At 39.9% G+C, this 21,798-nt stretch overlaps 2 protein-coding genes across 10 annotated transcripts in view; one reads left to right on the plus strand and one right to left on the minus strand.

Moving 5' to 3' along the window:
- Window positions 1-8,426: 8,426 nt before the first annotated feature.
- On the plus strand, window positions 8,427-11,194 carry zgc:86839 (Cyclin-dependent kinases regulatory subunit 2-like). Its single transcript, XM_047373054.1, has 3 exons — window positions 8,427-8,623; window positions 10,350-10,477; window positions 10,611-11,194. The coding sequence occupies exons 1-3, from the start codon at window positions 8,565-8,567 to the stop codon at window positions 10,652-10,654; spliced, it is 231 nt and encodes a 76-aa protein (XP_047229010.1). The 5' UTR covers window positions 8,427-8,564; the 3' UTR covers window positions 10,655-11,194.
- A 1,791-nt stretch (window positions 11,195-12,985) lies between these two features.
- The window catches only part of sema4d (sema domain, immunoglobulin domain (Ig), transmembrane domain (TM) and short cytoplasmic domain, (semaphorin) 4D), a 58,274-nt gene continuing 49,461 nt past the window's right edge, over window positions 12,986-21,798 (minus strand). For 6 of the 9 annotated variants that reach the window (XM_047373048.1, XM_047373051.1, XM_047373049.1 and 3 more), the window contains 3 exons: window positions 20,744-20,916; window positions 20,530-20,576; window positions 17,945-20,268 (listed from right to left, as the gene is read on the minus strand). In XM_047373048.1, the coding sequence (XP_047229004.1) occupies window positions 19,271-20,268; window positions 20,530-20,576; window positions 20,744-20,916 (1,218 nt within the window). In that variant the 3' untranslated portion in view covers window positions 17,945-19,270. Of the gene's footprint in view, window positions 13,807-14,989; window positions 15,079-15,175; window positions 15,414-17,569; window positions 17,777-17,944; window positions 20,269-20,529; window positions 20,577-20,743; window positions 20,917-21,798 lie in introns of those variants that run through there. The other 3 variants (XM_047373045.1, XM_047373050.1, XM_047373047.1) reach the window with 3 other exon arrangements.

The raw sequence follows: 21,798 nt of genomic DNA on the forward strand, positions 1-21,798 counted from the left end.
TATGCTATTGTCAGTTTAAAAAATTAGTAGTAACTCTGGAAGACTGAGGCTTTTATTTTGAAATTTTCAGTAAGCCTTATTTTAAGAGGCCAACACTGGGTGAGCTCCAACATTAGTGTGAAGCCCATTCCTGAAATGATCTATTGTTTAAAATGCAAAGGCTTTTATTTTGTAGAGCATGTTTTGTCTTATTTTGAAAGTCCAGTATAGTTGTCCTTTCAGGTCTGAGTTAGTTCCATTAGCTATATAGAACCCGCTTGCTATTTAAAAATAATTTTCTATGCACTTGTCAACTCACAAAATCCATAGTAACTATGGAAGGTGTGGGCTTTTATTTTGGAAGTTTCTGTAAGCCTGTTTCAAAGGACCAGCATAGTCCCATTCCCATCACTGGGTGAGCTCCAACAGTAGGGTGAAGCCCACTCCTGCAATCATCTATTGTTTAAAGGCTTTTATTTTGTAGATCATGTTTTGTCTTATTTTGAAAATCAAGCATGGTTGTCCTTTCAGGTCTGGGTTATTTCTATTAGTTATATAGAACATGGTTGCTATTCTAAAACCATTGTGTATGTTATTATAAGCTTTAAATAATCATTAGTAAGCATGGAGGGTTGATGAAAGAAATTGGCCTTTAGGGTCAATCACTGTTGTGTGGATGTTGGAACAGCAGTACATGGTGTTTAAGTTCCCCACACAACATGGCCACCATGTAGTTGCCTCCTATGAAGATGGTCAAAGGGTTAGGGGTCGGGTCATGTTTAAGCCATAGAAATGAATGAATATCAATGAAAGTCAATGCAAAGTCCTCAGAAAGATAGTAATCCATGCATGTGTGTGTGGGAGTGTGTCTGTGTGTGTGTGTTTGAGTTTGTGTGGGTGTGTGTGTGTCTGTGTGTGAGACACAGAGAGGCAGAAAGAAAGACAGAATCACATCCAGACATATACAGTAGGAGATACACAGAGCTATAAATAGAACAGTGAGGAATGAATCAGCCAATCAGCAAAGAGCGTCAGTGTAACTTGACACCTGCTGTTTCTCACTCACGCAGCACCTCACTCTGTGTCTCCCCTGGTCTAGGCTTTATAACATGGAGGCGCATGCTCCCGAACGACTGGCCATAACTCGGAAACCGTAGGGGCGATCGATGTCATTCTTGGACCGTTTTTATCAGAACGGACAGGGAATCGAGAATATTAAAACATTTTTGTTGAAAATATAATAATAAAGGCACAACACTGGATGAAAAGAGAGGGAAAATGGAGAAAAAGGCAAAAATTCCTGAACATGCTCCCGAACAAAGTCTAATATCTCGGAATCCGTACATGGTATTTGAAAATTTTTTAAACTGTGGGCAACAGCTATCCCTCGTCCCCAATCATGGAGATTTTCATAGGTCTATGTCATTCACAATATAAAATATGATTATGGAAATAAATGGTGTCACTCATGGATTACAGGTCAAGCTCTCATTGAAAATACATGGGAGAAGGGCTACAGAAATCTACTGACTCTTGGCGATCGAGGGTGTTTTGACAGAAAACTATGACACTTAGAACAATTTTGAAGTTATTGTGTGAAAGCAGAGGCCCGGCCCTACAATGTGACCGAAAATTGTGACTGTAGAGCGAAATTTGTGGCCGTGAGTGCCAGTTGAAACTCATTTTTCCTGAAAAAATCCCCTCTTTTTACACTCTAGTAACTGCCATCTCCACTGTTAAGAGTGTGATTTTTTGGCAAACTTTGTGTCGCTTGGAGTCTAATTTTAGAGAAACCGTAGCAGTTATCAACAAACCGTTTTCATTTCTGAAGAGCCGGCGGATTTTCCTACAAACTGAAAGTCAAACTGTGTTTCTAGGTGAAAGTATGGCGATACAGTAGAGCCTCAAAAACAGTGAATTTTGAGGATTCCTTCGCCCCTGACTCCGGATTTTGGGGGGGTGGTTTTTCGTTAATTACGTCGCGATGGTAACTCGAAACGCCAATAAAAGTAATAGCACACCTCACGGGACCGAGCCGGTCGTTTTGATGTATATATTGTGGGGGTGCACGCTGCGGTTTGGGCCGCATTAACGGAGACGGAAGAAAAATAATAAAGAGTCCAGTTTAGAGGTGCATTGCTATGGCAGGCCCCAATAAATAAATGGAACATTGTCTTCATTCTTTAGGGATTGTTTAGAAATTTTTGAAAGTAAAAATGTTCCATTGGAAAAAAGGAAAAAACAAAGTGGATTTAAAAAATGCTCAAAAGAACACTATGGATGAATGCTATGCAAGAAACCTTTATGTTACATAGCAATTGCATGAAAAAAACAATTTGGACTAGGTTGCACGGTGGCGCAGTTGATAGCACTGTTGCCTTGCAGCAAGAAGGTCCTGGGTTTGATTCCCGGCCTGGGGTCTTTCTGCATGGAGTTTGCATGTTCTCCCCGTGCATGCGTGGGTTCTCACCGGGTACTCCGGCTTCCTCCCACAGTCCAAAGACATGCCTGTTAGGTTAATTGGTCACTCTAAATTGCCCTTAGGTGTATAAATGATTGTGTGCATGGTTGTTTGTGTGTTGCCCTGCGATGGACTGGTGACCTGTCCAGGGTGTACCCTGCCTCTCGCCCATAGACTGCTGGAGATAGGCACCAGCTCCCCCACGACCCACTATGGAATAAACGGTAGAAAATGACTGACTGACAATTTGGACTAATGCTTGGTTTTCTGCTGTGGTACACATTAATGTACTGTGTGCCCTGTGTTGCCTTAACAAGCTCATCAAACAAACTACCCCTACCAATCAATGAAGTCCCCAGCCTTTAATAGGGAAAGAAATCTCAACATCCCACACATTTTTAAATAAAATATAATTATTTTGAAAAGAAATCACACTGAATTTTTAGAACATTCCCCGTTGTATTTAATTAATTGTATAATTGTTATCTATCTATCTATCTATCTATCACAGCTGCACAATATATTGCTAAAATATCATTCTAATATCAATGTTGCCAATATTCATATCACAAAGACCTATTTGGAGTGCAATAATTGTTGTCTAATATATTGTCGGCTAAGTGTAGTAAACTTGCATCTTACATGCTAATGCAACATTTAGCTAGTTGGACAGTGTCTCATGCCAGCAGATGCTCCCACTGGAAACAAATGTTATTGCCTAAAAAGCCTGGAAAGGGTAACAAGGCTTTGGAACTTACTGTTTTCCACCTATGGAGAAAACATGGAAGAGTAGTAAATGTTCCTATGAATGGCTAGTGTACCAAAATTACTTCAAGAGAGCATCAACCACTTGTTCTAAGTAATTGCCCAGGACATCTAAGCCACTGTAGGCCTTTCTTTTCTCAGTTAAGGTCAGTGTTCATACTTCAATAACGAGAAAGAAACTGGACAAAATGGCATCCATGGTAGAGTTTGATGAAAAAAAAAACCCACTGGTAACAAAAAGGAAGACAAAGGTCAATCTAGCATTTGTCAAAAGACATCTTGATATTCTCAGAGACTTTTGGAAAAATATTCTATTGACTGACACGACAAAAACTACCTTTTTGGCAGTTGCATTTCCTGTTATATCAAGTATAAAACTAACAACATTTAGAAAAAGAAATATCATACTGGCAGTCATTCATGGTGATAGTAATGTGATGTAGGGCTGCTTTGCTGCTTCAGGAACTCTGCAACTTTCCATAATTAATGCAACCATAAATTCTGGTCTCTACCAGAACACTCTAAAGGAGAATGTCCTGCTATCGGTTCATATCTTTAAGCTCAAGCACATGTGGGTTAAGCAGCAAGACAACAATCCAAAGCACAAAATGTCCATTTTAAAGTGGCCTAGTCAAAGCCCAGATTTATATCCGATTTAAATCCTAGATGCTGTGATATAGTCTTAAACAGGCCATTTGTGATTAGAAGCCCACCAGTGTGCCATTAATAAAAACAATTCTGAAAAGAAGGAGGCAAAATTATTCTACAGTGATGTAAAAGAGCTCAACAAGAAAAAAAAATGGTTCAGATTCTAACTTCATAGATTTTTGCAGCCGTCATCTCATGTTTTCCTGCAAACCTGAAACTTTTATTTACCCAGCCTTTATCAGCATACAAATGGGGAAATGTGTGTAAATTCTAAGTGTAATTCACAACTTTTGTCACTAGATGTACCGTCTACTCAAAAAATCTTCTTATTAAAGACTTTCTTGTTATGGCTAATTATGTGTTTCACAACTTTACTGAAGCAGACAGATAGAGTCGACTTACATTGCTGTATAAATTACAAAATGGATGGGGCTAGAATACAGATAAGAAAAAGTTGTTTTTCTGTCTCAATTCATGGACCAGCTGCAACAGTGAAGAGGGTCAAAACACACTTGTGTTAAAGACAGAAATCTCTTGAATCTCTGCCTTCAAATAAATCATGGGGTTCAGTAAAGCTTGGTTCAGTACAGCAATATGAACCAAAGTTAAGGACACTATGTGTTTAAAGCACCTCATCTGTGGACAACATGATAGACTACAGAGAACAGGGGGCAGCTGTCTGTTTATAAGGGAGGGGACATGGGGAATTCTTTCTCTTTTTGCATTCTCACACAATAGTCTTTGAGTTATTTTGCAATACTTTGTGGGATAGTTTCCAAACCAGATAACTGCAAAAATGAATCAAACACTACACCCGTTTTGATATTTATTGAGTTTTATTTTGAAATCAGCCTTAAATAAAATTATCTTCAAATCAGACTAAAAGACAGTTTTTATCCACAAGCTGTTAAACTACTGAACTCTGGACCATAAAACAGCACGAAACCACATCTGTGATACTTTGTTTGCTTATTACTGCTGCATGATGTGTACAGGTCCTTCTCAAAATATTAGCATATTGTGATAAAGTTCATTATTTTCCATAATGTCGTGATGAAAATTTAACATTCATATATTTTAGATTCATTGCACACTAACTGAAATATTTCAGGTCTTTTATTGTCTTAATACGGATGATTTTGGCATACAGCTCATGAAAACCCAAAATTCCTATCTCACAAAATTAGCATATTTCATCCGACCAATGAAAGAAAAGTGTTTTTAATACAAAAAACGTCAACCTTCAAATAATCATGTACAGTTATGCACTCAATACTTGGTCAGGAATCCTTTTGCAGAAATGACATTGCGGCATGGCATGGAGGCAATCAGCCTGTGGCACTGCTGAGGTCTTATGGAGGCCCAGGATGCTTTGATAGCGGCCTTTAGCTCATCCAGAGTGTTGGGTCTTGAGTCTCTCAACGTTCTCTTCACAATATCCCACAGATTCTCTATGGGGTTCAGGTCAGGAGAGTTGGCAGGCCAATTGAGCACAGTGATACCATGGTCAGTAAACCATTTACCAGTGGTTTTGGCACTGTGAGCAGGTGCCAGGTCGTGCTGAAAAATGAAATCTTCATCTCCATAAAGCTTTTCAGCAGATGGAAGCATGAAGTTCTCCAAAATCTCCTGATAGCTAACTGCATTGACCCTGCCCTTGATAAAACACAGTGGACCAACACCAGCAGCTGACACGGCACCCCAGACCATCACTGACTGTGGGTACTTGACACTGGACTTCTGGCATTTTGGCATTTCCTTCTCCCCAGTCTTCCTCCAGACTCTGGCAACTTGATTTCCGAATATTCATAGTCATGAAAATAAAGAAAACTCTTTGAATGAGAGGGTATGTCCAAACTTTTGGTCTGTACTGTATATATCTAGTCATAATAATCACTCAGAGTACTTTCTCACTACACGTCTCATTCACCCAGCCGCACTCACAGCACTTACACATTTAAGCACCTAGATAGGCAAGTGTCTTGCCCAAGGTCACATCAACATATGGCGATGGAAAGAGCTGGATTTGTTCCCACAGCTTTTAAACAGCAAGACGACTACTACACCAGTTCTGCAGCCGCCTTTTTCAGATTTTCTACCAAGATTGACCTCTGTTTAGCTCCATCAACTTTCCCCTCAAGTCTGACCAATTTCCCTGCCCTCGCTAAAGAACATCATTTCGACAGCTTGCTTCCACCACCATGTTGTACCAGTAGATGGCATATTCTTGTCAACAACTTTATCCATGACCTCTCTGGTGTGTTCCTGTATCTTCATGGTGCTGTTCACTAATGCTCTCTAACAAACTAACCTCACCAAACTGGATTTATATTGAGAGGGAATTACACACAGGTGCAAATGGTTAAACCGGAATTGACTTTACGAGAATCAGAGTAAAAATGAATGAATACAAGTGCACATACAGGTCCTTCTCAAAATATTAGCATATTGTGATAAAGTTCATTATTTTCCATAATGTTATGATGAAAATTTAACATTCATATATTTTAGATTCATTGCACACTAACTGAAATATTTCAGGTCTTTTATTGTCTTAATACGGATGATTTCGGCATACAGCTCATGAAAACCCAAAATTCCTATCTCACAAAATTAGCATATCATTAAAAGGGTCTCTAAAGGAGCTATGAACCTAATCATCTGAATCAACGAGTTAACTCTAAACACCTGCAAAAGATTCCTGAGGCCTTTAAAACTCCCAGCCTGGTTCATCACTCAAAACCCCAATCATGGGTAAGACTGCCGACCTGACTGCTGTCCAGAAGGCCACTATTGACACCCTCAAGCAAGAGGGTAAGACAGAAAGAAATTTCTGAACGAATAGGCTGTTCCCAGAGTGCTGTATCAAGGCACCTCAGTGGGAAGTCTGTGGGAAGGAAAAAGTGTGGCAGAAAACGCTGCACAACGAAAAGAGGTGACCGGACCCTGAGGAAGATTGTGGAGAAGGGCCAATTCCAGACCTTGGGGGACCTGCGGAAGCAGTGGACTGAGTCTGGAGTAGAAACATCCAGAGCCACCGTGCACAGGCGTGTGCAGGAAATGGGCTACAGGTGCCGCATTCCCCAGGTCAAGCCACTTTTGAACCAGAAACAGCGGCAGAACGCCTGACCTGGGCTACAGAGAAGCAGCACTGGACTGTTGCTCAGTGGTCCAAAGTACTTTTTTCAGATGAAAGCAAATTCTGCATGTCATTCGGAAATCAAGGTGCCAGAGTCTGGAGGAAGACTGGGGAGAAGGAAATGCCAAAATGCCAGAAGTCCAGTGTCAAGTACCCACAGTCAGTGATGGTCTGGGGTGCCGTGTTAGCTGCTGGTGTTGGTCCACTGTGTTTTATCAAGGGCAGGGTCAATGCAGCTAGCTATCAGGAGATTTTGGAGCACTTCATGCTTCCATCTGCTGAAAAGCTTTATGGAGATGAAGATTTCATTTTTCAGCACGACCTGGCACCTGCTCACAGTGCCAAAACCACTGGTAAATGGTTTACTGACCATGGTATCACTGTGCTCAATTGGTCTGCCAACTCTCCTGACCTGAACCCCATAGAGAATCTGTGGGATATTGTGAAGAGAACGTTGAGAGACTCAAGACCCAACACTCTGGATGAGCTAAAGGCCGCTATCGAAGCATCCTGGGCCTCCATAAGACCTCAGCAGTGCCACAGGCTGATTGCCTCCATGCCACGCCGCATTGAAGCAGTCATTTCTGCAAAAGGATTCCCGACCAAGTATTGAGTGCATAACTGTACATGATTATTTGAAGGTTGATGTTTTTTGTATTAAAAACACTTTTCTTTTATTGGTCGGAAGAAATATGCTAATTTTGTGAGATAGGAATTTTGGGTTTTCATGAGCTGTATGCCAAAATCATCCGTATTAAGACAATAAAAGACCTGAAATATTTCAGTTAGTGTGCAATGAATCTAAAATATATGAATGTTAAATTTTCATCATGACATTATGGAAAATAATTAACTTTATCACAATATGCTAATATTTTGAGAAGGACCTGTATAGCAAGGCCGGCATCTGCTTTACTGTGGCAAGCCATTTCAACATAAAATGGGCGTTACCACACCTACATTCCAGATGTCTGAAATTGATTTTGACTAGGCATACTAGTTTATGAAGATATCTCTAATTATATTTTGACAAGACAAAATACAAATTTGATATTTCTCTGATTATATTCTGACTAGTATGAATGACATCAGATTAACCATTAAGTTGAATGGCTAATCCAATCTAAGATATCTTGTAAATTTCAGACATCTCGCTTTTTGTTCTGACTAGACTAGTTTTCCAAAAAAAGCCAACGCGGTCGCAGCGACCACGAAATTACACAGACAACAGTTTGAACAGCTCAGTGACAGCACTAAGTGGACTTATTTGATTCAGATATCTAAAAATGTAATTTTGACTAGCTGTTATTAAGTTGGAAATATCCTGAATTGTAACTATGGATGCCTGACCTTTCAAACCCCCGCAAGTCATTGTCACCATAGGATAAAACCACAGCCTCACCTGCGCCCTGTTGACAGATGAAAAGGAAGTTTTTGGTCCCGTGACCTTAGGCGTCCAATCAGAGCCTCGTTGCAATTGACGTGCAATTCACTAAAACGTAAACCGGACTGTTAATCTGTAACGACCATCTGACTTCAAACTTTCCTGTTTATCAACCTTTAAGCGGAGATATGTCTCGAAGCCAGATTTATTACTCGGACAGGTACAATGACGACCAGTACGAGTACAGGTGAGCGGCCTTTGTCTCTATTAGCCCGTTTAACGTCAATAACGTCTGCACAAGTGTTTATCAACAGAACACCTTATTAGGAAACGTCTCACTTTTTTACATTTTCATTTTTGAGCTCACCTGTCTCGCTTCCAAAACTTTGAACGGTCTGTCACATTAATCTGGCAGTTCTATGTGTTTTTTTTTTTTTTTTGTTCGTTTTAAACTTTAAAACAATTCTAAACTTTGCGTAAAAATCGTGGTTTTAATATTATTTCTGCCGGTTGGTGCCTGAAGGCATCACGCACAGCTGCATCTCAATCATTTGGTGGCACGCATGGAAACCTGTGATTTATCCAAGGGGTTTATTCAGCAAAGAGGTTTTATCCGTGCTGGTTACATGGGTAGGATTTCCATTGTACAGTACCTTTATTTAGTCCTGAAGGTACCTAAATATATTTATTTTTGTAGGGTAAAATTGAGTACCTTTTTATCTTGGCACAGGGTTTCTATGTAGTCTGGGAAATTAATTAAGCTTAGAGTTTCAAGGATTTTCTGGGTTTGCACTGAAAAAGAAAACAGAATGGAAGAAATGTATTCCAGATGTTGTACTCATCCCATTGTCTAAAAGCTTTAAATCTATCCAACCATCATCCTCCATTAATGTTTGCCCATGATTAATCTGTCAGTCAACCCATCAGTCTTTTTTTTTACCGTGATCCATCCATTTATCAGACCACCATCCATTTGTCCATCTGGCTTTTTGACCATGATCTATCCATTCTTCTTTTCGTATATTTCACCCCCTTTGGTCCATCCATCTATCTTTTCAACAACCATTGGTAGTCTGTCCATCCATCTATCCATTTATTTATCAACGGTCAATGTTTTTCCTATCCATCCATCCATTTCTTGAAATTTGAGACTGGAAAAAAATTGAATTTTGCCAAATACAATATGAAGGAGCATGAGCATATTTATTTGAAAAATTGTTTTGAAACAACAAACTATTAAAAATGCAGTTCTAAAATGACTTGGATTTTTTTCCACCACAGAAATGAGCCCAAAACATTGATCATTTTAAATACTCAACTCTGTCATCTATTAGTATACAACCAGTCCTGCGGTATAAGGTATAAAAAACAAAACACCGGGACTTTTTTTCTTTTCTTTTAGAGCTAGTAACATGATTACCAAAGATTATTATTTATCATATATGCCTGATTGAAAATCCTAGTGTAGCAAATATAAGAAAAACATTGGACAACTGAAAACATGAACGGCAGAGTGAATCACCAGGGTATCAGGTTACTTTGGAAGATCTTTATTGACCACGTGATTATAGTTATACTTACTGAAGGCACCTGAATGTTCACTGTGCGATAAAGAAGCCCTTTATATACACTATTTAAAACAAAAAAGCCTGATATTAAGCCTTTTTACAACACTCTCTGGTATCAGAGGAAATATCAAAAAAGGGGAAACCTGTGGAGTTTGTTTATCCAAATCTTTTTTGAAGAAATGTGTGCTTATTGTTCTGCCAAAGAAGGAAAAGACCAGTATAAACATATTTAAAAGCTCTTTGCAGCAACTATATGGTAATATATATATATATATATTTTTTTTTTTATGTAGAAGTTCTCAGACTGGACAAATTGGTATAGATTAACAATATAATATTACTTTTTTTGACCTTGAGAAAATGCATAGTTGCAGCTAAGAGTATTAATCATTTTCTCTCATTTAGACATGTTGTTCTACCTCTGGAAATGGCTAAGTACGTCCCAAGATCCCACTTGATGTCTGAAGATGAGTGGAGACAGCTGGGAGTGCAGCAGTCCCAAGGTTGGATCCACTACATGATCCATGAACCGGGTACAAGATTACGACTTCATCTTGTTAGCCTGCTTTTGTACTTCTTAAGATAAGGATGGAAATGAATTTATACAAGAACCATAATGCTGTCTTAAGAGCTTTCAAATACACATTGTGAAAACTTTTCTTACAGAGCCTCATATCCTACTGTTTAGAAGACCTCTGCCAAACCACTGACCCAGTCCGACCGTCCCTCTTTGGGAAGATGTGATTGATGGTTACCTTTTGCTGCATAAGCAGATTTTACTTGTTGAAGAATTTCTCCATGGGAATTTTCTCATCTTTCATTGACTCGTATTTAGCAACAATTCCTTCATTCAGCCAGGAGGAAAAAAGAGCTGACTTGTGATGTTAGTCAAGGAGCAAGTTGGATGTGACTTCATGAAATAATGCAATGGGACAACTGAAAACCAACATGGCCAGTAGAAATGTTGTTTTGTAAATATTCTAGTTTCAATAAGTTTGCTGATGTGACACTTCTCACGTTTCTCATTGTTCTTTGCTTACAGCGTTTTTCCCCTTTTTGTTGCATTTTCTTTACGTGGACACAAGAGGGTGCTATAACATGGTTTAAAATGAATATGGAAAACATGGCAATATTACTGTCAACTTATACAGAGATATGGTGTGGGAATACTATGTTTATTTTTCGTAGTTGCATTTGTCCTCAAAACATTTCTTATGTGGAAAACAACAATAAAGCCTCACCATAAAGTATTTTTCCTTCTGTGGAATAGCCAGCTGTCTTCCATTGCTTTAATAACCTGCATCTGTTTTGGGAGTTAGATTCTTGGAAACAGTTGTCCTCTTCCAGTGCTCTAATAGATTTCCAAGAAGAAATCCTTGGGTAATAAATGATTCAGGTGGAAGAAAATGCTTTTTGTGGAAAATGCTGATGTGGCATCCTGTGATTCAGCAGAGTTGTAACTTGCAGAGTTAAAGGATGCGTTCAAATAAGTACCACTATTACAGTATTTAAGTGCACAATTACAAGTAAAGGTCTCCCATAAAAAGCCCACTTTGATAGATTCTACTATAAAACAGTAATTCTAAAATGAGTGTGAGTGTTAAGAACATTAGATAAATCTGCTTAGGGAGGTGAAAAATAGCCAAATCCCAGCAAGACTAATCCAAACATGTTTAAGAAAATAATCTCGTAAAGTACTGTATGAGGAAGCTTTAGGTAGCCTATACCTACAGTGCCTTGCAACACTATGTATACCCTTTCAGTGTTTTCACATTTTCAGTCATTGCAACTACAATTTGTTTACATTAAAAATCTGAAAAGTCTGGCGTACATTTGCTTTCAGCCCATTTACTCTGTACCCCTAAATAAAATCCAGTGCAACCAATTCCCTTCACAAGTAACCTCTAGTAAAAGACAGAACTATTCATACCTCGGGCAAATTTAAAATAATTTTACCAACATTTTTCTTCAGAATTTAAGTAATTTTAACGTCTTGGAGTGGCCCAGCCAGAGTCCCAACTTAAATTGGATAGATTCAACCTCTAAGTTGGAGGTCATCACTAAAGATAAATCATCTAAATACCAGTGGAAAGATGCAGAAAGCCTGGTCAGCAATTCTAGGAAGCGTTAGACTGCTGTAGTACAAATATATTTTTTCATTGATTATTAAGAAATGGATAAATGACATGCTATTTTATAATAAAATGTAAACGAACATCAAACATCATTTGAGAGATGCACATCCCATTTCCAGAAACAAGCTTATTGTTAAAATGGAAATAATTTTTTGAACTTAATATGAAAAAAATATGAAAACTTTTGGGCATAACTGTAATTAGTAAATAGAGTTAAACTGTGTGTAACTTATTCTCAGCACACAGCATCTTGAAAACTAAGAAACACTCCTGAAAGTTCAGGGACAAACTTGTGGACAAGTTTAAACCAGGATTAAGTTTAAAAAGAAGCTTTGGACAGATTATAGAATATTTATTATACATACTGCTTAATCTGTTATTCCTAAAACGGGAAGGGTATGGAGCAACTGTAAACCACCAAGACATGCCCATCCACCAGCCAGAGCTAAAATAGGCTGGTTCAACTGAATATATATATATATTTATATTGTAAAGGTGTATTTGAATGGCCCAGTCAAAGCCCAGAACTAAATCAATTGAGAATCTGTGGCACGACTCTCCCCATCCAAACTTATTTAGCCTGAGGTTCTTTTAATAGAAGAATGGGCAAAACCTTTGCAACCTAGATCTAAAAAAGCAGAGACATGACCAAAAGTACTAGGAGTGAAGAGGGGGTTCTAAAAAATACTGACTTGGAGAAGCTGAATAGACAGATACACATCTCTTATTATCTGTAAGAAAAATGTCGAAACGTCTCACGTATACACGTTTTCTTTCCATTTGAGTGTTCTGCGTGGCTCCTTCACAACAAATCCCACTGAAGTCTGATCGTATCATGACAGAAAGCTCAAGGGATGTGAATATTGCAAGGCACTGTTATGGCAGTAATAAAAGATTTTAGTTAAATTATGTGACAAAGGACATGATGGATTTAATACAAATCAGGCAGGGATAAAACAAAGTTAATTTCAAAACTAAAACCACATGTACGTTCTTTAAAAAGCTGGAAAAAAACCAATAAATGGTAAACTTTTCAGTGTCTGCCAGATTACACTGAACTTTGGAGGCTAGATGTTTACCTGTGCTGTGGCATTGTTAACGATATAACAAAGTATTGTTGGATTCAAGTAAATAATTAAGCTAACTGTTGAGCATAAGACATATACTGGCAATCATAGTAGGACCATAGATGGCACATTTCTCATTTTAGTTTGAACCCAGTCCCGGCTTGTATAACATGGTAAATTTTAAGTAAAAATGTCATAAGATAGCCATGTGGAGCCAAACTGAATCTTTAAGGCAAACATTTAAACATTATCACACTATAACTGGGTCTAACAGAGACTTGAGGCATAGGATCTGATAAGCAAGCTTCATAAAAACACGTGCCGTTTCCATACAAGCATGGCTTTTTAAATTGTGCGTTTTCATCAGTATATACAGCAACAAACTTAGACTGAAGCAATCAGTGGTCTTCAATCCTTCTGGTTTGGAGGGAGTCCAAAAACCATCACAGCAACCATGTGAGCCTTGCACCTGCTGGGCGCTGGAGCTGTGAAATCTTTACATCATGGTCCATCAAACTCTCATGTAAGTGGTGACACTGAAGCATATTACTTGTTTGTGAACGTTTCAGTGTTCCGAGGTGTGGTCCAGCTAGACTGGGAGGCCAGCGCACAACAAGAATGAACAAGTTCTCACCCAGTTGTGTGGCCATCACAGCTTTCCTGCAAAGGAAGAACAGAGCTTATCAAGAAGCAAAGTAGTGAAAGATGCCAAAAAAATGATGCAAGGATTTCTATGGGATCTCTGCTAAAATGGTCGTAAATAAAAACAAAATCTAAACAGGTAGATAGTAAGCTTTTCTTCTAAAGTTGCTACGAGACTTCCAAAACAAAACATCAGAAGATAAGTAATCAAGGTAAAGATGTGTTTAGTCCAGTTAGATCAAATTAGAAGTAATGATGCGGTTAAAAATTAGAATACAATTGATAAAGTGATATTTTAGAAAACGTTCTTCGTTTATTTAGACCGTTGCTTTTATACTGTACATTTATACTTTGTCTCCAATGCTCAGAGAACATCTAACTTGATATTTTTGATCAACCAAACATGCAGAGCAGGTACAGTCATGAACACATCTGTTTGCTCCCCTGGTGAAGATGTGTATAAAGCCTTCATATTCATCCTTTATTACAGCAGCATACTGAGTCCCTTTACTGGAGATGTTACATGCTGAATTTGAATATATCTGCTTCAGCATTTGGTCTTCCATAACATCTCATATGCTTGGAGTGAGCAGGGAGAGGATCTTTTGACCATTTCTCTTGTCTCATTGGATCATCCAGAGTTCTGGTTCTTATACTCTGTTCTGTTGAACTCGCCACACATTTTATCTGTAACCAAGATGGCCCTGGAAGAGGTGGGTTACCTCGCTTCTGTTTTGATTTGGCCGTATGCTTTGGATCCCTATCCTGTAGGAAAGATCCAGTGATGAATCATTTTCTGTTTTCTGTTAAGTGTCCATCTGAATGTTATTTAAAATCTCCTGTGTTTTCAAAGGGCTCTTGATGCCAGGCACTCTCACAAGGTTTGTAGGGCTTTACGGAAAAGCTGGTTGATGTGTAGACAGCATCTTATGGAAACTTGGTGATCCAGAGATGTCAGCTTAAGTAATGATTCAGTTAAATTTATTTTAGCCACAAATTGTTTTAGGGTACCAGTAATTATGCCACTGGCGATATAGTGAAAAACATTTTATGGGTTTTTTTCCCCTTAAAAAGAATAGTCAAATCATGATACTGGGGGGGGAACATTTTTTAGGCTTTTTTGTTTTTACCAGAAGTGTAAATTTCAGGCAAATATGTCTTATAAGAATGTGAGATAAAACACACCCAATCTAAGACCTACCCAGGCTTTTTCCCATCTTTTCAGCAGCTGCTCATGCTCTGTGAGCGCCCCTCTCCATTGGTTCAGATCCCTGGATGGAATGTTTTCATCTGCCAAACAACAACATCCTTCATAGCTTCAAACATCATCAGAGGGTAAATCCCTCATGCACGACCACTTTACTGTATTGTTAACATTTTTACCCACATCCATGCAACCTGGGCCTTAATACCTCCAGTAGTAAGATGGAGGTCAATCTCCGATGTGTCGCTTCCTGTGCTGGCTTCAGCAACACAGCGGTAACTGGCTTCCTTGATCAACGGCCCCCCTCGGAGCCAGCTGCTCACCAGCACCTCGCCCTGGCCCATTGGCCTGCAGTACTCCATCACTGGGGTGTCCACACTGTGCCCGTTTATTAGCCACTGTATGTGGATGTCACTTGGACCTGTGGGACAGAACAGGACCTCTTGTTGACCCCTGATTGTTGAGACGCTGGCACAGAGAACAGGGTACTTGCTTTTTGGCATGTTTCATTAAATCAGTTTCAGTCCACACTTGCAGTGACAACAGAATGCATCATATTTGGTTATATTGTATCAACAGTGACATGCAAACAGCTCAGCATGCTAGAAAAAAGGTTTTATTAAGTACACTAAGAAAAAGCTCGCCTTTCTTAAACTTAATATATTTATTGGCATCTTACAACGTTTTTACATTAAAGGAAAAGTCTTGAAGCAGAAGTTTGGGTATGCAAATAGTTTTTGATGTCTGATGAACAATTGCCAATCAGGAGGATTGTATCAAACCTTTATCTCGATTGTAGAATCTCGTGTTCATATCAGATCTTTGTTGTGTAAGCCAGACCTCCCCCCCCCCCCAAGATGACCTTTGCTTCTGGGAATTTAAAATATTTAATCAAACATATCCTCATCTCTACAAGTACCAGCAGCTTAGTTTTTGTTGCGCCTTCTTTAACATCTATTCTCTAACTGGTTGGGAAATCTGAACATGCTTCTTGGCCTTGTTTAGAAACTGTTTTCCTTCTCAGTTTGAAGCAAACAAGAAGCTAAAGGTTGATGCTTATTGGGAAAGGTTTGGGGCAGAAAGTGCCTAAATTAGCATTTTATAGGATCAGGATGAAAACTCATGAACTGTAAAGGAAGTTGTCAGATTTCTTTCAGCATTATGTCTTTCCTAAATTTACCAGTAGTTGATAATGTCTTAATATACGATACAGATGTTCTGTGAAGGCCTCACCGGTTTGTACAACATGAAGATCAAGGAACACAGCAGACAGGTCAGGGAGAACGTTGTGGATAGGTTTAAACCAGGGTTAGGTTATAAAACACGGTTGGAATATCTTACAGAGCACTGTTAAATCCATCATCGGAAAATGGGTAGTAAGTCCGTTTGAAAATGAAAAATAAAGGCCTCCTGGGGCAAGCCTACATAAAAATCCACCTAACCCAAGCAAACTGCACAAGAACAATATTAATCAGAGGAGCTGCTGAAGTCCACAGCACAGGTGGGAGAAGCGCTACAGGAAACTAGTCATATGGCCTAGAAGAGTGGCAATAAGAAACGTGCAAAATGAAAGCCGTAAGAAGTCCAATTTAGTTTGCACAAGTTATGTAGGAGATAAACATATGGAGGAATGTGTTCTGGTCAGATCGGACCGAAAACTAACATCACACCAAAAACACAATGACACCATTAAAACATGGTGATGTGGGGATAACTATGTAGCAGGGACTGGAAAGCTGGACAGTTGATGGCAAGATGGATGGAGCTAAATACTGGGTGAACCTGAAAGCCTTTTAGAGGCTGTAGAAGACGTCAGGACTGGGGTTGAGGTCCATCTTCTGGACAAGCATACAGCTGGAGCTACGTAGATAGCTGTTTAGCTCAAAGCACGCTGATTGAACTCCCAACACAATGCATAAGTTTGTGACAAAATGTTAAAGTGCAGTGGGTGTGAATTACTTTTGAACAAACAACATTTTATACATTGTCTCATTTATTTTTTCTGATAGTTTAAATAAAAAAAATTCAAACTAGTTTTGAAAACATCTGACAAGGTTTATTTCACCTCTTCTAAGAGCACAACATCCGCCTGGATTTATGTACAAAATCAAAAGGTATTTCCCATATATACAAATATATTCACAAAGGTTTACAGGCAGAAAAACAACAGTTTTACCGACAGTTCTTCTGCAGGCTTTAGCTTGTTCCGTGGAGACATTAAACAGTTTTTATCTTTAAATTTACGACTGACCTTACATAATAATGTCTAAAAACATATGTGGAAGTTGGTTGTATGAAGCTGACATTTTAACAATTAATCCCTATTTTGTCTTTAGAAATTGATCCATCTTGGTGGTAATCCAGCAAATGAAAGCAAATAACTCCAGAAACCCAAACACTCACTCTGTTAGTTTAGGTTTGAGTAATGCCAACACACACAGTGGAAAGGGGAGGAAATGAATGTAAAACAAAGGGTTAAATACACAAGGCATGGATTTCAAAACCAAGCATGTGTCCCTGAGAGGGGGGGGGGGGGTTGGGAGTATGAGATGAGTCAGGGTCACAGGCAGCACTCACCCAGGGCGAGGCAGAAGAGCAGGAAGGCCTCCTGGGCATGAACCCCCCAGGCCTGGTCCTTAAGGAGGGGAGGAAGCAGTCTCACCTCTGCCTCACGAGCCTCCACGCTGTGTGGCTTGGTGGGAGAAGAGGAGGAGGAGGAAGGGAGGGAAGAGCAAGAGCTACTTCCAGAGGATGACATGAAAGATGAGGAGTCGATAAAGGAGGCTGTGAGAGGGAGTGGTGGAAAAGAAGAGAACTTTGAGGAAAATCTGAACACCAGATGGCATGCAGAGAGGATGAAACGGTAGAGTGAGGGGTTTAAAATCAGAATGTCTGCAATAAAATAAAAGGGACTTCACCACTAACTGTTGATATTACCACAGATGTGTCATCTTAAATAATCTAAAATGTTTTAATATAGCCATCATAATAAATATAAAAATTCTGATTGTTTTGAGGCCTCTATTGTCCTCTGTTCAGACTGGACATTTTTATTTCAGTGACACACGATATAAGGGAGACTGACTGATGAAGGTTAATACACAGGACAATCAGGAATGTCGACTTCACATGTAAAGAGAAAAAGAAAATAGATTGTTTTTAAATCTCAGCAGTGCCACTCATCAAGAGTCCGTAGCTCAATACATTCCAGCGTTTCTTCACCAAGCAAGCTGTCCGATCGTTTTTCCATCTTCTGACATGAAGACCCAGTGATGAAGCTTCACAATCTAAATGTTGGTGTGGTAGACAACACTGGCCGACACATCAAGGCTAATCATACAGAACAACTCTTCCCTGAGAAATTACAATGACGATGAAGCATCAGTTAAACAACAAAATGGATGCAAACGCTCAAAGAGACACTCAGGCTGAAGAGAAATATAGGATTCCAATTTGGAAAACATCACTGTAACTTACCAATTTGGTAAATAATGTTTCCAATTTGGAATATAAGAAATAGCTTTTCTTGCTGGACTTAACTAACAGGGTAGAAACCCTGAATCAGACCACAAAATAGCAGAATGCCTGGTCTAAGCCTCGGAAAAGGTTTGCTGCTAGATGCTGGACATATTCATTTCCATGATATTTAGCTAGCTTGCTAGGCATGGGGCAGTAACCTGCAACCAGTATCGATGTGTAGATGTAGCAAGGTTTTGAAAAGTTGCGCTTTCAAGACGAACCAGAGAAAATGTCAGTGACCAGAGATTTCTGTAGATGTATAGAACATTAAGTAATGCAGCTACTCCTCCCCCACTTAAAGCTGCCCAATTATTCTTACTTACAAGACAAGTCCAGCTGTTTGGAAACATTTCTAGGTGCGAAAAACACCTCCCATCCCTCCATAAGGGTAACAATATTTTAAAGCAGCAGAATGCAAGGTCTTACAGTCTGACTTATATGGAAACATCTGCTTGTTAAACCTCTGCTACTCTACAAAGAGCAAAATGACCAAAAGCTTAATTTCTGCACCATAACGCCTTGAAAACCACAACTAAATTTTGCAGATTATTATTTAACAGCAATACAAATAAACACTGCTTTGCTGTTTTAAATAAAAGGAACTGGATCATTTTATCGATATTAGTTTATGTTGAAAACCGTAGATCTGGTATTCTTACTCAAGGTCATCATACTGACCCATGCCTACTGCAGAGACACAAAGCACATGGCCCTGACATACTTCCAACACTGAACGAGCGAAAACCACCTCTGATTTTTCTAGGAGTAAGGTTCATCTTCATCCGCAAACTGGATGGACTGGGAGTCGCAGTCCACATCAAAAGGTTTCTCCTGCGAGGGGCTGTCGCCTCCAAAGTTGTGAGAAGGGACGCGGCCGTTGCCGCACTCCGGTTCAGTCTCGTAGCCTGTGTCACGCAGTGCCTGGAGGTTTTTGGCAGCTTGGCTGCGATTCTGGGCGGGTTGCTCCGTCATGTTAATTTTGTCAGTGGCAGACACTTCCATTAAACCCGCCTCGCAGGCCCTGTACTCGGGCTGATGGGTACACTTGTGGCTCCCCAGCAGAATGGCTCGCAGCCTCAGGCATGGCGCTGGGAGGTACTGCATGTAGCAGTTGTACACCATCGCAGCCAAGAAGAGGAGGAAGAACAGCAGAAAGAGGAAGAGGAGGGCCATGCTGTTGTTGTGTTGCAGATACTCTGCTGCAGGGTCCTGGCCTTCTGGACGAGGAATAACGGAGTTTGGGGGAAGGTTCCTGCTTGACTGTAACCTGACTGTGCCACTGGGCGGCAGGGTTAGTGATGGGTCAGTTTGGAGTGGGGACGTGAGGAGGGCTGTGGATGTGAAGCTGGCCGAAGTTAGTGGCTGTCTCTCTGTCTTAACATTACCTTCAGCTCCGTGCACGTTACTCATCTCCTGGCTGCTGACTGTGGTAGCCACATGGTTTGTCTGGGGAGGGGGTCTGGGAGGAAGATCCAGATTCAGCATGTATCCAGCCAGCAGGCGGCTAAAGTTCTTCCCAGCAGCAGGAGCCCATTCCACAGACCAGCACTCGTAGTAACCCTGGTCCTCTGGGGCCACGCTGTAAATGAGGAGTCCGTTTTCGGCGATGAAGTGGAAACGAGAGGCCTCGTTGAGAAGAGAGCCGTTAGATTTCCACATCACATGCGCCAGGTTGGAATTTGCCACACAGGGCAGCTCAGTGGAGCTGCCTGGTTTCACCAACACTTTCTGATAGTCCTTCAGAGACACTGAAGACACTGAAAAGTAAACAAAGAAAGAAGTTTCATTTGGTTCTTTACTTCTGTTCTAGGAATGTTTAAAGTGTCAAAAATATAGACTAGAATCACAATAATTTAAAAAACGTATTATTATTTAATGAGAAGGACGGAACTTTCCATTGAATTTTTCCATACTTATGACCTGTAAACAACACATACTGTGTGGGAACCCTGTGTATGTGGAGTCAGGCTGTTCTGGCTCTCAGAGCCTAAAATGCTAAATGTGAGCATATGTCTCACCTGAAGGACACTTCTCTGCGTCACCATTCAGACTCTGGATCAGACTCCTGCAACAAACAATACTCAATGAGTCTGAACCGTCACCACACAACGAGATGTCACACAAAGCAGGTCAAACAGGAAGAATATCTCTGCATCATTCTTATTGATGAGTGGAGTCCTACTATGCAGCAAGATAAAAATGATAAACAGGGAATGTTGCCAGTCGGGTTACCTGAGCTGCTCCTTTGGAGCATCAAGGATACTGACACAGGCATGTGTGTTGGGGTCCCAGGCGCAATAGGGGTCTCGAGCCAGAACACAGTCATCACAGGAAGAATATTTTCCACAGAAAGCGGTTGGTGACTGGACGACGCCAGAGTCTGATCCAGCGTACACTGACCGTGTCTGGAAGCAATAAGGTTGTTCATACGAATAAGAAGCGTGTTCACAAATGTTTGTGGAAATGAAGTAGAGATGCACCAATTAATCAGCCAGAGATTGGAATCGGCTAATTATTTTTGATTGGTTGCGAGGGTTGATGGGCAGATAAAACACTGAAAAGTCACTTTTTCTTTTATATTCATTACAATTCTTTGTGTTCAATGTATTCAAACAATAACACTAACAGTGGTTGAATCGTACCATCTGAGGGAAAGATTTAACAACATGCACAGTGTCAAAGGTCAAATAAACTATTGCAAGAAGGGCACGGCGCTGGTGATGTAGGGGTTAAGCGTGCGACCCTGTGCAGAGGCTATAATCCTCGGTGCGGCTGTCCAGGGTTCGAGTCCCGGACCCGGCCACCTTTGCCAAATGTCTCACCCTCTCTTTGCCCCTCTTTACTGTCTACCTATTATTGAAAAATGAAAAATAAAGGCCTCTAGTGCCGCAAAAAATAATAATAAAAAAAAAACTATTGCAAGAAAACTGCAGCCATCACTACATTTTAAACACCTGTCAGCCATATTGGATTTTGAGGTTGGGGTTGGTGGGGAATCTCAGATCATCCTGCTTGAGTTTTAGTCCTAAGAGCACATTATTGCTTATTTTGGATCTTTTTATTAAGCATGTCGTGTAAATGGATAAAGATTTTTATGTTCATTAAAAACATCACAAACTGAAAAAGTTTTTAGAGGCATTTTTCTAATTTCTGAGTATGCCGATATTTAGAAACCTCTGTATTTACTGAGGTAAAACTGGTTATGAAAAGTTTGAGAGCTGTTTATATAGACCAAATCATTGTTGTCTCAGTAGTTAGCTGTAAAAACATATTCAGTAAAATCCAGA

This window comes from Girardinichthys multiradiatus, chromosome 8 (genome assembly GCF_021462225.1).
Source record: "Girardinichthys multiradiatus isolate DD_20200921_A chromosome 8, DD_fGirMul_XY1, whole genome shotgun sequence".
NCBI lineage: Eukaryota > Metazoa > Chordata > Actinopteri > Cyprinodontiformes > Goodeidae > Girardinichthys > Girardinichthys multiradiatus.